Below are 15,644 nucleotides of genomic sequence, written 5' to 3'. Positions count from 1 at the left end.
GGAGGACGAGGTGCTATCATTTGGTGAAGTGGGATGAGACGCGCTGGTGCCAGTGGTGGTGCATGAGCGTGGAACAAGCGTATGATACGTATCTACGTCATCTGACGACGAAGTGCCTGACGGAGGCGCGTCGTCCTCAGTTTCTTCCGCCATGCTATAAACAAGCGAATACACATTTTGGAGACTAGCAATATAGCATTAGTTACAGCGTTTATTCATGTTGCTCTTCTTGTTTGTCGACGGTAACCCACCGACTGTACGATTCTTTGGCGCGAAAACGTTCCCCAGATATATAGACAAAACATCATAATTAGTCATGTTTTACCGATTGGGCGAGATTTCTGCGCTCTCTGCACATGTGTACCAGTATTATCATGTCATTGCTTGCCTGCTGGTTATTTCATGACCATGTTTGTTTCATACTGCACCCCCAGATTTTACTTCTTTTTACGTGATCCGACGACGGAATATACTCAGGACCGAAAAGTACCCGTTTGTCTCCCGCTCATCGTCATTGCAACAAGTCTGTCATATTGGTGAAGTACTTTGAGTTTGCGCAAGAACTCTTGTTAGAATCGAAGCCGAAGGCCCCACCCGCTCCGAATTGCGATAGCTTCCACATTGAGGACAATTTGCGAGGTCATGCCACTGCGACAGGTGAGTGCCAGCCCTTTCATTTCCGTATGATGGCTGGATAACATTGACGTACAGCGAATTATCATGTTTCAGAGAACCACCCTCAGATTCAAATTTAGTAAACTGGTGGCCTAGGCTCACTGGTAAACATTAACAAGCGGACGATTCTCGATACGGTACGGAACTTCGGGATGCCTCTGCGTTTAGCACAAATCGAAGCCGGTCTACTCCGATAGAACGGTTGGGATATTGGCACGCGCATGTACACGCCGCTGCAGCGCCTTCTTCTGCATTTAAGAAAGCAAACAACTGGAAGGCTCCCTTCATACCCCAACCAGTCCCCACCGTCCCATCCCATCTCGCAATACGAACTAAAAAATGTCCGTGTCTGTTGCATCCTCATCAATCTGCCTTCCCAAACCTCTCCCCAAATCTCATCGTGCAGATGCGTGTGTGGAAGAGGTCAGGCACACATGACTTACTCTGAAACGTGAGACTGATGAACCTGATTCAGGTCGTAGCAGTGGAGGACAGCGTCCAGCCGTTCAAACAGTGAGAGCGCCCATTTGACGTCCAGGAATACATGTGATAAATTAACGTCTGTTCCTCGTTCAAAGAATGACCGCTAAGACCAATCGATCCTCGCTGCGCCTGGTGTGCACGGTGCCGACGTGGAGCCCATCCCCAATGCACTGTATGAATTCGTTAGACCATTTTCCATTTATAACGCATTCTTATTTAATTTTAGGCCTCGACCTCCATGACCTCCATGATTTACGGAACCGTTCCATAGTCTTCGTACACGAGCTGCTCAAATTATTGCGAGCCAGTGGTGTGAGCTCATGAAGTTCTCATGTCTTCTAATCGCAAAATAACTGAGGTTTTGAAAATTCAGATTGAAGCTAGTTATCGGCTAATTCCGTCGAACATGGATCTCGCGACGATCTCCATATCCACCACAGAAAATTCAAAAAAGCAGCCAACTGTTGACCATGACCTGCTGGCCGCGGCGCAGAGTAGTAACGGGAAGACGCTACTTGCAAGGACAAAGGAGGGGCCTGTGATTATCATGACCTGAATAGTACTAGACGTCGGACATTTTCTGCTTGTTGCTTGCTTTACATGGTGTATCGGTATTCCTTTAGCAAATGTAAGTAAGAATATGTGCGACAGCAACGGCTCCGAAACGGTCTGAGCAACGGTCTGAGCATTTGCCCGTGATTAAAGTATGTTTTAGTCCGTGTGACCCGTCAGACCTCACGCGATTTTTGGTTAGTAAAATGACGGCCTGACCAGTAAGCGATCGGCATTTTTCGCTCTCTTTTCAGACATCCACCGCTCGTTAGCTCGTCTTTTGCCTCCCTCATCGCCCGTCCTGTCTTTTCTTTCCTTCGCAATGGCTCCCCTCGCTGACTTCATCCTCGAGCACGTCCCCCTCCCTACCCTTCCCCACTACCTTACCAGCTATGTGCCCGGGAAAACACCACTGTCTACACCCACATCCGTAGTCGCTGCACTTGTGTCCTACCTTGCAGTTGTTTTCGGAGTGCAAAGAATCATGAAGTCACAACCACCGCTCAGGCTCCAGTTCCTCTTTCAGCTTCATAATATCGTCCTCAGCGCAGGAAGCGCTCTTTTGCTCGCGTTGATGGTCGAGGAAATCGCTCCGATTGTATGGAAGAACGGATTGTTTTATGGTATTTGCAACGATGGGGCTTGGACTCCCGTGTGTTTTCTCTTCTTTGGATCGATGCTGGAAGCAGCTCTAACGTTGTATCTAGCGAATGGAATTCTACTATATGATCAACTATTACATCAAATATCTTGAACTATTAGACACTGCTTTCCTCGCAGCAAAAAAGAAGCCTCTCGGTGCGCAGTTTGCAGTTGACTCGTGATTATGGTAGTGCTGAGCCGCAGTCCAGCTTTCCTCCACGTTTTCCACCACTCAGCAACTGCCTTGCTCTGCTTTACGCAGCTTAATGGCCGCACTAGTGTCGTATGTCTCAATTTTGCTATGACGTATATGACGTGTCGTTGATGCATTTCTTTTTAGTCCTGGGTTCCTATCACGCTTAACCTTACCGTGCATGTCTTCATGTGTAAGTTGGACTGTATGTCGTACCTTTGTCCCAGCCGCTTATGATGCTCAGATTACTACTATTATGCGACTGCCGGAGGGGCGCGCATTTGGGTGGGTCACTACTATATATATCACTTAAGATATTATGATATTGACTTATTTCGTAGTGGAAGAAGTATCTTACGACCATGCAAATCGTCCAGTTCATTATTGACCTCTTCGCGGTTTACTTCGGCAGTATGTTAACTATTACCACGTATCCTGCTCTTTCGTTTACTGATTTTACTCATCTAGCTTACTCATACTTCGTCTCTACTTACTGGTCTGACAAGTTCCCTTCGTACGGAACTTGCGCTGGAACGGAGGGTGCTGCTCTCTTTGGATGTGGTCTTCTCACCAGCTATCTAGGTCTCTTCATCAACTTCTACATCCAGACATACAAGAAGCCAGTAAAGGGAAAGAAGCCAATAGCAAATGGGAATGGTGCTGTGAACGGATTTGCAAATGGAAGTGCGAACGGACATGCGAATGGAAGCGCGAAAGCCAATGGTATAGCGAAGTAAGTCTATGCTCGGGTGCATTCGAGTGAAAAATCTAACATCCTTGGTAGCGGCAAAGCGGATTAGCCCACTCATCTTACGAGCGCACTAATGATAAAATACGGACAGATGACTTTTCTGTAGCATTCACGGGCGACGTTATCTAGAATTTGTGCCTCGATTTCTTGATACCACCCTTTGTCGGATTTTGGTTTTTTTGTGTTGTGCTTTTCCGCTTTAGTTCGTTTATTATACTTGGGTCGTAGATTGGACCAGCCGCTCTTTCTTCGCTCTCAGCCATCCATCCGCTAGGATGATAGGTTATATCATAATAAATCTGCAGATATACAGACGCATTTCAAAATGGACACAACAGATGGGCGTGTTTGCTGAAGAATGAATTGTATCCAGGAGCCAATAATATAAAATAAATGAAGTTCTGGCGTCAACCATGGGAGTATTTCATGCGCATCTTGTCGCGCACCGCGACTGATTGTAAGTTCATGACGGCTCGAGACGCCTGAGCCGCACAGCGATCAGAGGACCCCTGACATACATACTCGACTGTTGAAATTACTGTGAGTAATCTCACGGAGCCGCTCGCGAACGCCGGGCGCAACAGGTTGTACTCGAACCGTCACCTCAGCTTGCCGGCCATGGCGGCCAGCGGCAGCGACGTCCTCATCTCCGACTCGTGGTATGAAGACTCGTCATGGCAGAACGCCGGCACGCGTGAGTTTATGGCCTCAATCGAGTTGTGGGTTCCAGCGAAGGCTACGAACGCGTCGACGCGCAAGGTAAGCGCCTGCCGAACTGCTTCTCCATCGCTCAAACATAGCTTCTTATCTGCGCCTGCTTGGTGTTCCTAGCCTCATCTTCCGCGTAAGGCATCGGAGAAGAGAGACTCCATTGGTGCGGTCTTGAGTGGCGACGAGCGGAAGATTAGAGGTGGGATTGGGCGTTCTTCGACGTCTTGTCCATCTATGCTAACAAGAGTTCAGAGAAACCTAGCTGGTTCCGAAGTCATGTTAATACCGTAGCTGCGAATGGGAGCTGGAGACCCGCTCGCTGTAAGCTGCTCGAAGAGCACGATCGGTGTACCCTCAATATCTACGTAGATGTGCGTGCTAGTCACTTCTATGGACCTTCTGATGCTGATAAGCTTTAATGAAACAGGAAACAATTCTACAATATTCTATATATGTGCATTTATTGCGTTCTACAGATATCAGGCCAGCAGACCGGTCGTTGTTCTTCCGTGACAATTGCCTGGGGATACATGTGAAGCCGTGAGTGACCCTTTCGACAACTAAGCGTTAACTCAACGTTGATGTCGTCTCGCAAGTGGACAGCGATGGCTGGACACAAACACGGAAGAAATTGTATACGTGAAGTTTCCGACCTCAGATTCAATCAACACATGGATTGCCCTTCTTCGCTCTTATGCGGTGGCCGAGATCTACGGAAGAAACCATGCGCCAAAGGATGGCGGACTCTACCGCATGTGGAGGCAAGTCCAACTGGAAATAAATCAAGCCCGTAACCTTGGTTCATCAAAGCCTCCGACTGAGCTGGCCTCGAGTCCGATGTCATCAGAATTTGACGGTTCCAGTGATGGCGTCGACATGGAGGTCTCCTGCGAGGTCTATATCACTGATGAACTGTGTGGTCGGACAACCGTGAAGAAAAGTGTGGGCTCACCGGAATGGCATGAACAGTTTACCTTCAGTGATTTGCCGCCCTTTGGTGACCTTCTTGTTCATGTATACCGCGAGAAGAAAGTCTTCAAGCCGCAATTATTGGGTACAGTTCAGATTCCTCTGAATAATGTCCGAAAAGGCGAAGTCATGGAGGGATGGCATGCGGTCATTGCAACGAATCAGTCCGTTAGTGGCACACAAGTTGGAGAACTTCGTCTCAGAATGAATGTCGACGAGTAAGTACCTCTTAAGATACCGATATGTGATTCCTGACGTCGTTTCAGGGAGATTGTACTTCCAACGTCCGCGTACTCGTCTGTTCTCGATGTAAGCGTATCATTAATTTCTTATTCGCATACCATTCAAGAAGTCCTGTCGCTAGTGCATGTCACAAAGGAATCTCCTTGATCTCTTACACGACTTAGAGCAAGAGCTAAAGCTCGACCATATTGCCGAGCACGTCCTGGCCATCGCTGTCGTCCGAAACGTTCTCATGCGCGACCTCTTTGAATTATCAGAGCGAGAAGTAGATGGCACATCGAGCAGTGAGTTTCTGCTCAACATTTCAATCCGAGTTGTGTACTTATTCCTCGATTTTCTACTTCCAGCTCAAAATACTCTATTTCGCGGAAACTCGGTCCTCACGAAAACCATTGAACTCGCGATGAACTGGTATGGCAAGCCTTTCCTTGAGGCCAGTGTAGGACCAGTCGTTAGGCGACTTGTTTCCGAAAAAGTTGTGATTGAGGTTGATCCAGTGAGAAGCGGCAGAGGCCCGAAAGATCAAGAAAAGAACGTTGACCTCCTGGTCTACTGGTGCAAAGAGGTTTGGAATCATATTTACTCGGTCCGAGACGAGTGCCCACAGTACGTAACTACCAGTCCAACCACGTTGCGTCCTCTCAGTTTTCTACAGGGAGCTTCGTCAGCTTTTCCAACATATTCGTCAATTAGTTGAAAAGAGATTCGAAAGCGGCAACCGTGACCTACGATGGCAGAGTGTATCTGCGTTCATCTTCCTACGATTTATCGTTCCATCTGTTCTCCACCCTCACCTCTTTGGCCTATGCCACGGTGAGCATCCTCCCCATGTCCTGCGTGAATTTGTATTAACACAGGATCCGTTCAGGCATGCCTCCCGCACCAGTTCAGCGGTCGCTTACATTGATAGCAAAGGTGATGCAGAGCCTCGCTAATCTTAATCCGGTCAGTAAGGACTTGACAGCTATGCAGACATATTTGACTAATTCTTATCCGTATTGTAGACTGTCCAAAAAGAAGAATTCATGCGAGGGCTGAAGGACTTTATGCAAGCTAGTCTTCCTGCTATGATTGACTACATTAAGGAAGTCTCAACACCATCTTCCGAGAGATTCCAGTCCCGATTACCTTCTCATGTGGATAAGCACGATCGTATCTGCGTCATGAATGCTCTCCATGAGCGGAAGCCGGACATGCCTACTTTACACCGCGAGGCCCTCCTTTTCCTTCCGCATCTCCTAGACATACCTCGTCATCTCGCCGTATTGACCTCGGCGGTTGTGAGAAACATGAGGGACACGAAATACCAGCGAAATAAGGTTCCATCTCAATACAGCAATTCTCTATGGCACTTTACAAGATGCTGTCTGGAAGTCGAGAACGTTGCCCTGAAATGCGTCAGTCAGCTCCGCCCTCGTATACACGGAGCCCGGTCGCAATCTGCACCCCTGAATCCTCCGTACCACCAAGTCCACTCGCAGGTAGACTCACCTCACGGTGCTCCAGTCGACAGCCCCAGACGTGCCGGAAAGACTCGCCTGAATACAAACCTACCGCGGCCCGCTACAGCTCCGTCCACTCCCGACACGGAAGCTCCATTTGCGACTTACATGGAATACACCGCGAACCTCCCGTCCTCGCCAGCGAGTCCCGTAGCCGAGAACTTGCTCAGATATTCTTCTGGATCGGAAAGTGTACAGACACAATCCACCCTTACTCCGCGAGAGGGGGGTACGCCCAAGGACAAGGACAGGCCAGAGGGAAATGGCAGTCGACTTCGGTCAGGAGGCAAGGTAGAAGACGAGGCCGACACATTCTGCGTACCCGACACAGCTGACGACACCAAAAAACGCAAACGATTTCTTCGAGGATTTCTTACGAAGAGGTGAATATTGAATACTACATGTGTACTTATTTTATTTTCCCGTTCTTTCTTGCTTTCTAAGCGTCCTATATGCTGTGAAACACGCTTTGAGCATTGCATTCCATCCATCCATCAATTCCATCCGTCGCTTGTAATTTGTAAAAATCTGTATACGACTTATGTACCATTGGATGTTGTCCTGGACAATTTATTATAATAATACAGACCGAGTTCGAAGAAAAAAGATTTAAAACCAAACATGAGAGACATGAACAGAACAAAGCAAGAATGCGTAGCTTGAGGGTAAATAGATTAGGTAGCTCCCTGAGCTCGAAGAGGTCGGATTATCAACTGTAATACCTCTGCGGCGACTTCTTCCGATGTACTTCTTACAGTCAATCGACAGAGCTGAATTCAGGAATGTATATGAGCTTCCTTAGAATTACGGCGGAAAAGTCAAGAGAACATACCTTAGCATCACGATTAGGTTCCAGTCGGAGTAGGCATCCAACTTTTCCGGCCGAAGTCGTATGGAGCACACCGGCAGCTACGATATTCGACGGGTTAGGATCAATATCCTCGAGAAGTGCAAAACCATGACCCGAAACTATCGCCTTGTTCTTGATGACGTCAATATGGCCAGCGCTGTCCAAGTCCATCGGGAAAACTTGCTGTGCCTCTCGAGGAGGTCCACCTATAATTTTCCAGCGCTCAAAGAAGTCGGATGGTCCGAGCTTGACATGTTCAACGAACTTCGTGATCACTATAGGTAGACGGACAGTAACGGTTTGATGAGCTCCCGCGAGGAACGCGACGCTCAGAAGCGGAGGTTGACCGAACATTTTCTTGCATTCTACATTCAGTAATTGTTGGACTTGAGTCCGCGAAGCGATTGCGCTGGGTGGCATCTTTAAGAATGATACCGAGACCGCGTCCGGATCGTGCACATGAAGTGTGGCAGTGAAAGATGTGAGCGGAGCGGACATCTTGTTTCCTATGTATATCGCAAGACGACCTTCGTGACTGTGGTATTCAGACTTGATTCCCATCTGTATCTGCACGTCCTCATACAAGACTCCTTCACGGGCATGACAGAGCTTTTCGAACCAGCGATCCACGTTCGCTCCATGCGTAACGGGAGGAATCGGAGGCTTGACTTCGACAGGCACGGACTTCAACTCGGAATTCGACGTCAGGTCAAGCCCAGCCAAGCTACTCAAGATGTCATTACCATCCGCTTGAGCTGACGTTGGAGCTTCCACCCCGTTTTGTTCAACGGAGGAGAACGTTCCCTTCCGGACCGTCTTTTGCCGAAGCAGTTCGCGATCCAAGTTCGCCTCCTTGCCTCCGTGAATCCATGTTCTCTTATCCTCCGTATCTCCAAGTTTTCGGTTCAGCCTCCCGAGAAGAGCAGATTCCCGAGCGGGGAATGGGGGCATCTCTTCGCAGACATTCTGTAGCAGTTCGTCATCGTCGGGTCGTGAGGCGAGAGCATAGTATTCGCAAGCACGTTGCTGTAAGTCGGAATCCAGAACATGCCGGTATCGCTCAAATACGGCTACAAGGTGGGGCTTTATTTCAGGGAAAACATTGACCCATTTAATGTATGTTGATAATAGAAGAGCTCGAGTCGGAGCGGAACAGAATTGCGACTTCGCATGCAGAACCATGAACTGGTCTGAAGGACTGTAGCCTGGTTCGTTTGCAATGAGATGTCCGTATTCACCGAGGACATAACCTGTACACAAATTTATTAGCAACCCATTCAATCATCGTAAAGCAACAAACCACGTACCTCCGACTTTGATCAAACTTTCATGGCTTGAAGGCGATCGCAAGTGTTGGAAAACAACCTTCGCAGCGTACACCTGCAGGTCTTCTGTATTCGTCGTGATCTGAACTACTCGATACCATACTTCCTCGCTGACATGATCGCCTGCTGCGCTAATGAGCTGCAGAATGGTATCAACATACCACTTGTAGGACGTCGAGTATTTTTCTGTCAGGATGGCGATCTTGAGCACCATCTCTTCCCTGAGGCCGTAGTCTGCCACTTTCAAATATTGGAGGAGCTCGCCAACGATAAGTTCCGCATTGTCTGTATCACACATGCTGTATAGAAGGTCTAGTGCTCGTCTTCGAACACTGATATCTTTGTCCCGCAACGAGAGAATAATTGTTCCTTGATGCTTCTTGATAGAGTCTAATGAGTCTACACGAGCAGCCAGGTGTGCCATGGTATCCAAACCGAGGTAACGGACGTTTGTCTCTTTTGAGCTGATGAAACGAGCAAGGAGGATAGCAGCTGTGCTGACTAACGGCGAGTTCGTGTCGAGATGGATAGCTAGCCCGATGGCTTCGAAAAGGACAGCGTTTTGCGCATTGTTGTGTTGCACGTTTCGTGATTGCTCCGCAGAGTTGGTCATGACTGTTTGTAAAACATCATGTAATGCCGAGAGTACAGATGGATCGTCTACAAAGCGGTTGAGTTTGCAAACGATGGCAGCGAAAGCGAGAGACACATACCAGACGGTGGGTAATACTGTAAGAGACGCAGTAACTTGACTTGAAGCCACGGTGATGGAACCTTGTAGTAAGCGTAGGTCGCTGAATATTCCCTCTCAATGGCGAGCTGTAAAGTGTATGAGCAATCTCGAAGGATGTACAGTAGTAAAGCACAAACTCGATGCAACCTGTCAACGGCTTTCTGATAGCACACGGCATATACGTCCAAATGGTCCTGAGCCATCGCCATGATCAAACTAGTGACGCAATTTACGACTCCCTTAAGAAGAACGAGATCAATCTATAATTGACACAAAGAGGCACTAACGATACTCACAAGGTCCATATCATCCATGATTGCCACTATTCGTAAAGCCCATTCAGCGGCAGGTATAACATCTGGATGTTTTCGATACAGTCGCAACAAAGTAAGAGCAGCCTTCTTCTTGACCATGCTCTGTGAGGTTCTTCACAGAATGTTCAGCTCTATGGTCGTCCAATATGATGCCGATGCAATACTCACGGTGAAATCAGCAAGCGATGGACATCCTCCGCAAGCGCCTCTGCCATCTCCTGTCCACCAACATTCGCAATAGCATGCAACGCCAAACAATTATTGACTTCACTGTTGTCATCCAGGTCCTTCTTGATCGAATTCACGACGAGCCGCAGAAAGTCGGAGTTCTCGTGCATCAATAAAGTCACAGCTAAATATCCCTACGCACAAGCAATTAGAATGAACATTTTTAGAGAGAGAGAGTTAGCTCTCTTACAATCTGCTTCTCGCTGTACTTGTGGCTCGAGATGAGGTTGACAGCTTCCATGTGTCCGACATCGACTTTGTACCCCAAGATATACGTGAATATAATTTTTGCAACATATCTACGGCAGACGTCATCGGCAAACCATCCAACTTTCCTAAGTTAATGAAGATAACGTACTTCTTCTTTTGATATCCATCCAGATTTCCATCTGGCAGCGGAGTAAGCAACTATACACACATTACTGGCATGTTGCCTCGCACCTTTGAATTTCTTTCGTATATTCGCCATCTCCTTGTTGATTCTTTTCTCCTCCAGTTCTCGCACTCGTGCACCTCTAATGTCCGCAATGAACTAGACCGTGACGACGTGCACATTAGCTATACCGTCAAGCAGAGAGCGTCAAAGATATATACCTGCGTTAACCCACGCATTGTTGTCGCCATGATTTGTTAGTTGATATTGCGCTCCGCCTTGAAGGCGGAAAACGCAGGCTCGTCTTATGTTCTTGAGGAGGATGCGCTCTGAGCGAAGTAAGATTTAGCTCAGCTTCAAGTTGTTGTAGTCCATATTGTATAGTGATCGAGCCATTAGACTCAAGAATGCATATTACGTAAACACGATTGATCGTCTACTTCTACAAGTACCAGTAATTATAAAATGCTGCGACTGCAGCAGCAGAAGAGCAGAAAAGAGTGGGGAGTATGTAAATGTAGAATGATGGCAATTTACCAACCCCCCTTCGCGCTGAGCCTACTCGGGGTGCCAGGACGGGAGTCGTATCTGAGCGGAGTTGATGCGCCTGATCGCCAGCCAGACCCTGGCAGAGGCCTTGAGGACATCGAAGGCGTGAGCGTCGGTGTAGCAGGGCGAGAATTACGACGAGACTGACTCTCCCGCTGCTCCTCCGCGTATCTATCCAAAATGTTGACAATCACCTGAGTGAATCGACTTAGTTCCCTCATCTCCATGTCCGAGAGTGGACCATGAGACATCCCAACAGAGTCCTCTTCCTCATCGCCAGACTCATCTTCGTCGTTGTCTCGGTTTTGGCGCAACGCTGGAGGAATATATTTGCCTGAGGACTGCAGTGGCTGTTTACTCTGCCGGGCACCTCGCCAATTTCTATTGTTGATACCTTCGAACACACGGAGCATGCAGTCCTCCATTAGACGCTTCAACCTTCGTACATCATCCAATGCATCGAAAGGTCCTATGACCGGTAGCCATTCATCGCATTCCAGGCCATAATCAGACGCTTCGATGTTGTATGCACCGAACAGCACGTAAGTCATAGGGTCCAGGCGCGTAGTTCCGACCAGAGACATCTGTCCGGGAGGCTGACCAGGCATAGACAAATTCTGTCGTTTTTCGGAGTAGGCAAACAGTTGCTTCTCCCTGGGAGCGACAGGACTTTCGTCCATAACACGCTTCCGATGGTTAACGCTTGAAGCATGCATGACAACTGTCTATTATCTTGGTCAGAACACGTAAGTATCCACCCAGAAACAAATCACGTACTTTCTCCCTCGCAGTCCGGTAGGTCATTGGACCCGCCCTGATTGCGAATTTCGGTTGGCTGGCAATTGCAATTAATGCAGCTAACAGGGGTAGTGAATCTCCGTTAACGTTGAGTTCGGGAGGTACTGAGAGTGATCGAGCCGAACGTCTACTGTGGCCATCGCCAATACTGGCGGTTGAAAGATTAGAAATATCCAAAATACCAGTCTGAGCCAGGGAACTGAGTAAATGATCCTTCACTTTGACAGCCAACATCAGAGTTGGCTTCGACAGGAAGTTGTCACTGCAAAACTGTGCGCCACCTCGAATGTCACCTCGCCTCTCAAACTCATACCAAGCATCGAACGCCCTCAAACTCGCGATGGCATCCGATCGGAAGTCTTCAGGGCACCATGAATTCTTCACGGCTTGCGCTTCTTTTCTCATTGTAGGTGGAGAAAGGAACGGATCGCGACTAGAAAAAATTGCAGCTAAAGTGAGGGCTGGATCAAGGCACTTGAAGAAGCTGCCAAGAAGCACAAGACGACCGAGCTGTACTTCAATAGGAAGTTGAAGCAGGAGACGACCGAGAGAAGTTAACTTTTTCCCTTCATCCAGGGCGCCAACGATCTTTAAGCTCTCCATGGCTGCGGTGACGCGTTCGACCGAAGGCGGCTCGATCGTCCTTGCCAGGACCTCCTCTGCTTCCATACCAGGGAAATCCAAGGCTTTCACATGCATGACAACATTGGTCAAATCCATCCGTTTCATTTCAACAGTTTGGTGTGGGTGCAGAGCATCGGCTCGTGACTGGCTAAGAATACCATAGTATTCCCCAGGTCTGTGGCGACCAGCCCGCCCAGCGCGTTGATTGAGATTCGATTTTCCCACCCAGGCCGAAACCAGCGATGAGATGTGTCTTTCGGGATCATATCGGTTTTCTTTAATCTTAGCTGTGTCCACAACATATACGACGTCGGGAATCGTTACAGACGTTTCGGCGATGTTAGTGGAGAGGATGATGCGACGGACGCCCTCAGGAGGCGGATCGAAAATCACTTGCTGCTCGGCCAGAGGAATGCTTGAGTGTAGAACATGTAAGGAAAACTTTGAAGGGTCGCCGAAATCAAGTCCGAAAAGTCGAGAAGATTCTCCAGTAGTCAGCAATTTCTGCACGCTCTGTATTTCTTCCCAGCCCGGTAGGAATACGAGAACATGCCCCGAGTCCGAGTTCTTGAGGACGTGCGAAATTGTCAAACCCACTAAAGCGTAAGGTATTTCGAGCTCTTCTTCTCGTTGTTCCTTTCCGAAGACCTGTCTCAGCGCTGGTGATTCGGGAAGAAGACGGGCAGCGTCAGGAAGTTCTTTGTAGATATACTTTACTACCTTCTCGTCTGTGAACACCCATCGACAATTTCTGTACTCCTGAATCATCGACGGCAGGAATTCGTCAAGAAAATGCTTCTGCACGGGGAAGGAACGGCCTGGTATCTCGACGACTCTCGCAGGTGTGCCATTTGCATCTGAGAAGTAGTTTCGGAATAAAGTGGCATCGACTGTGGCACTCATAAGAATGACTTTGAGCGGGTTGCCCTTCGTCCTCCTATGCTCAATTAATCGCTTTAGAACGACCAACAAAAGATCCGTATCAATGTCGCGTTCGTGAACCTCGTCTACCACAATGTGTGTGACGTTATCGAGAACCCTGTCATGACCACGCTGCAGGGCTGTTTGCATACGCCTCAGAAACACTCCGATGGTACAGTACGTCACGGAGCCATTCTCATCGGGTAGAGACGACTCGAAGCGGACCTGATACCCAATTGAACCTCCTTCTCCGACTTGTTCTCCGCGTTCTTTGGCAACACGTTGTGCCACACTGATGGCAGCCAATCGCCGTGGCTGAGTGCAAAATATATTGCATCTAGATCCTTCCTGTCTGTCAATATACGAATCGAGGATTAGCTGCGGGATCTGCGTCGTCTTTCCCGAACCAGTTGCAGCCATGAGGATAATCACTTCATTTTCCTCAATCTGCCTCAGTGCATCTTCTGCCTTCGAATACACAGGAAGATTCTGGCGCGTTTGGCGTATCTTCTCGTGAGAAGGGTCCGAGAGATAAGCCTTTCTACGACGTAACAGTTTTGCGGATTTTGCCTCCAGGGTTTTATTTTGATAACCACTGCTCGATAATGGCGATTTAGCGACATATGCAGCCTGTGCTGCAGCCGCCGCTTCTGGTGCATTGCGAAATAGCATGCTCCTCTTCATCAACCAGTTGAGATCGCGGATGTCATCCTCCAGGCGCTCCGACATCTGCATATATACCTTGGAAGCAAACCCCAAGTCCTTGCCCGTCTTCGCCTTCGCAACGAACTCCCTCCAAAGAGCCGGGTCGCAATCCTCCAGGTAGGTGACAACATCCAAGTAACAAGCTTTAGAAGCATCTTTCTTGGACTTTCCGCCAGCCATTCCAATCCGACGTCCTCCGACCGTCATGACAGCCTCCCAACTTCCTTTTCTACCTTTCATCTCTTCGAGCTCAATGAATGGCTGTTTGAAACGATATTTCCGACAATAATAGTCCATGAACTGTCTGGCCATTTCGTAGGTGACTTGAGATCCATCGGATAAAGAAACTTGTGTAGGCGTTTCTACTGGAGGCGCGTTCTCCTTCTCCTTCGCTTTCTCTCTTATGTGCTAAGAAGTGGAGAGTAATCAGAGCACGGATTAAATTCTCATATAGTTACAGACATACCATTCCCCTTGATATTATCTCATAGCAAGCTGACAGACAAGCTGCTTTTTCCGCATGTCTCTTGGTACCTGCGTCGCCCACACCAACCACATCATCGACCACATTTACTTTAACTCTTCACATGCATCGTTCAATGTAAATCGTATACGAAGCAAACCACACGCACCTTGCCATCCTCGCCCCATCCATGGTTCCGTCCTCAACATCGAGTTCGGCAGTTCGGCCAAGTTGCGTTTGCATGAAGTTGAACAACGCAGATTTCGGATTCCTCTGCCAATCTGCACTAAGCTTCGATCCCTTGACGTTTCCTATATCGACATCCGCATACTTCTGCTTGATGTAAGCTTCGTCCATGAATGGTTCAGAGAAAATAGCCTTGCTCGAGAATCCTCTCGATTCACCGCCCACACTCTTCATTGGGTGGCCGGAACGACTGTAACCGGACGCTGGTCGGTATGTGTCCGCCTTTAAACGCCCACCTCGGCCACCCCGTATGGGGCCTCTTGGAGCCTTATCTCTCGCCGAAGGACCAGGCATATCGTCTGGCAGGTCTTGTGTGGCAGTTCGAACGTGTTTATAGTCTCTTGAATCGTCTTTCCTGGGCAATACAGCCTGGCTTGCTGAGCGTTTCTGAGGTGTAATTCGGGCTGCTAAGTAGTTCGACGGGTTCGTTCTAGTAGAGTTGAACGGCATGGGGAACTGGAGACGCCTTCGCCGGAGAAGAAGAGCAAACCGCATTGACACGATGCTCAGTGGCAAGGCCTCTTGTGGAGATCACTCGTCTGGTGACCTCATCAGGTCCAGATTAAAATCCAGCTCATTTGGATGTACTTACACTGTATTGCGCCTCTTCACCTATTAAAAGGCAGAGACGTCATGAAACCTTTCGTGGGTAGTGGGCGAAGGAATCGCACGGACAGTGACTGTAGAAGATGAAACAATAGTATCAAAAATATGTAAACAAATAAACACGGCACGTCGATCCTTCCTTGCCGTCAACTACTTCCGTTATTCCAGTATTGCCGTGCACATTGCAG

General features: G+C 48.4%; 5 protein-coding genes across 5 annotated transcripts; 3 read left to right on the top strand and 2 right to left on the bottom strand.

The window, feature by feature from the left end:
- The first annotated feature begins 217 nt into the window (after nt 1–217).
- Nucleotides 218–1,816, top strand: FOMMEDRAFT_167251 (uncharacterized protein). Its single transcript, XM_007265497.1, has 7 exons — nt 218–256; nt 525–657; nt 712–1,098; nt 1,151–1,188; nt 1,254–1,330; nt 1,385–1,470; nt 1,532–1,816. The coding sequence occupies exons 3-7, from the start codon at nt 1,015–1,017 to the stop codon at nt 1,712–1,714; spliced, it is 468 nt and encodes a 155-aa protein (XP_007265559.1). The 5' UTR covers nt 218–256; nt 525–657; nt 712–1,014; the 3' UTR covers nt 1,715–1,816.
- A 161-nt stretch (nt 1,817–1,977) lies between these two features.
- On the top strand, nt 1,978–3,624 carry FOMMEDRAFT_167250 (GNS1/SUR4 membrane protein). Its single transcript, XM_007265496.1, has 8 exons — nt 1,978–2,362; nt 2,418–2,508; nt 2,562–2,635; nt 2,693–2,738; nt 2,790–2,830; nt 2,887–2,956; nt 3,014–3,278; nt 3,330–3,624. The coding sequence occupies exons 1-8, from the start codon at nt 2,033–2,035 to the stop codon at nt 3,343–3,345; spliced, it is 933 nt and encodes a 310-aa protein (XP_007265558.1). The 5' UTR covers nt 1,978–2,032; the 3' UTR covers nt 3,346–3,624.
- Nucleotides 3,625–3,914: 290 nt separating this feature from the next.
- On the top strand, nt 3,915–7,108 carry FOMMEDRAFT_155079 (GTPase activating protein; the record flags this gene model as incomplete). The annotated part of the gene is made up of 11 exons (XM_007265495.1): nt 3,915–4,055; nt 4,128–4,206; nt 4,260–4,378; nt 4,435–4,547; nt 4,604–5,194; nt 5,243–5,285; nt 5,341–5,503; nt 5,567–5,825; nt 5,875–6,032; nt 6,088–6,164; nt 6,224–7,108. 11 exons carry the CDS (start codon nt 3,915–3,917, stop codon nt 7,106–7,108), a joined length of 2,628 nt encoding a protein of 875 aa, XP_007265557.1.
- A 287-nt stretch (nt 7,109–7,395) lies between these two features.
- Nucleotides 7,396–10,795, bottom strand: FOMMEDRAFT_83249 (Adaptor protein complex AP-2 alpha subunit; the record flags this gene model as incomplete). The annotated part of the gene is made up of 11 exons (XM_007265494.1): nt 7,396–7,491; nt 7,554–8,821; nt 8,879–9,556; nt 9,610–9,715; nt 9,767–9,868; nt 9,926–10,055; nt 10,112–10,305; nt 10,362–10,470; nt 10,530–10,560; nt 10,613–10,703; nt 10,766–10,795. 11 exons carry the CDS (start codon nt 10,793–10,795, stop codon nt 7,396–7,398), a joined length of 2,835 nt encoding a protein of 944 aa, XP_007265556.1.
- A 143-nt stretch (nt 10,796–10,938) lies between these two features.
- FOMMEDRAFT_19261 (P-loop containing nucleoside triphosphate hydrolase protein) lies at nt 10,939–15,507 on the bottom strand. The gene is made up of 5 exons (XM_007265493.1): nt 15,443–15,507; nt 14,774–15,389; nt 14,608–14,722; nt 11,871–14,549; nt 10,939–11,818 (listed from the first exon to the last, which is right to left on the bottom strand). The coding sequence occupies exons 2-5, from the start codon at nt 15,298–15,300 to the stop codon at nt 11,078–11,080; spliced, it is 4,062 nt and encodes a 1,353-aa protein (XP_007265555.1). The 5' UTR covers nt 15,301–15,389; nt 15,443–15,507; the 3' UTR covers nt 10,939–11,077.
- Nucleotides 15,508–15,644: the final 137 nt, after the last annotated feature.

Source organism: Fomitiporia mediterranea (assembly GCF_000271605.1).
Source record: "Fomitiporia mediterranea MF3/22 unplaced genomic scaffold FOMMEscaffold_5, whole genome shotgun sequence".
Lineage (NCBI taxonomy): Eukaryota > Fungi > Basidiomycota > Agaricomycetes > Hymenochaetales > Hymenochaetaceae > Fomitiporia > Fomitiporia mediterranea.
This window is presented reverse-complemented; position numbering and strand designations above follow the sequence as displayed.

Excerpts from the sequence above, each read along its gene's own strand:
- FOMMEDRAFT_167251 (XM_007265497.1), top strand. The coding sequence starts at position 1,015 with ATGTCCGTGTCTGTTGCATCCTCATCAATCTGCCTTCCCAAACCTCTC. Across the intron at positions 1,189-1,253 it reads AGCGTCCAGCCGTTCAAACA|AATGACCGCTAAGACCAATC; the intron begins GTGAGAGCGCCC and ends CCTCGTTCAAAG. Across the intron at positions 1,331-1,384 it reads GAGCCCATCCCCAATGCACT|GCCTCGACCTCCATGACCTC; the intron begins GTATGAATTCGT and ends ATTTAATTTTAG.
- FOMMEDRAFT_167250 (XM_007265496.1), top strand. The coding sequence starts at position 2,033 with ATGGCTCCCCTCGCTGACTTCATCCTCGAGCACGTCCCCCTCCCTACC. Across the intron at positions 2,509-2,561 it reads AGCAAAAAAGAAGCCTCTCG|CTTTCCTCCACGTTTTCCAC; the intron begins GTGCGCAGTTTG and ends GCCGCAGTCCAG. Across the intron at positions 2,636-2,692 it reads TTAATGGCCGCACTAGTGTC|TCCTGGGTTCCTATCACGCT; the intron begins GTATGTCTCAAT and ends ATTTCTTTTTAG.
- FOMMEDRAFT_19261 (XM_007265493.1), bottom strand. The coding sequence starts at position 15,300 with ATGCCGTTCAACTCTACTAGAACGAACCCGTCGAACTACTTAGCAGCC. Across the intron at positions 14,723-14,773 it reads GATGGGGCGAGGATGGCAAG|AGTTAAAGTAAATGTGGTCG; the intron begins GTGCGTGTGGTT and ends ATGCATGTGAAG. Across the intron at positions 14,550-14,607 it reads AGATAATATCAAGGGGAATG|CACATAAGAGAGAAAGCGAA; the intron begins GTATGTCTGTAA and ends TCCACTTCTTAG.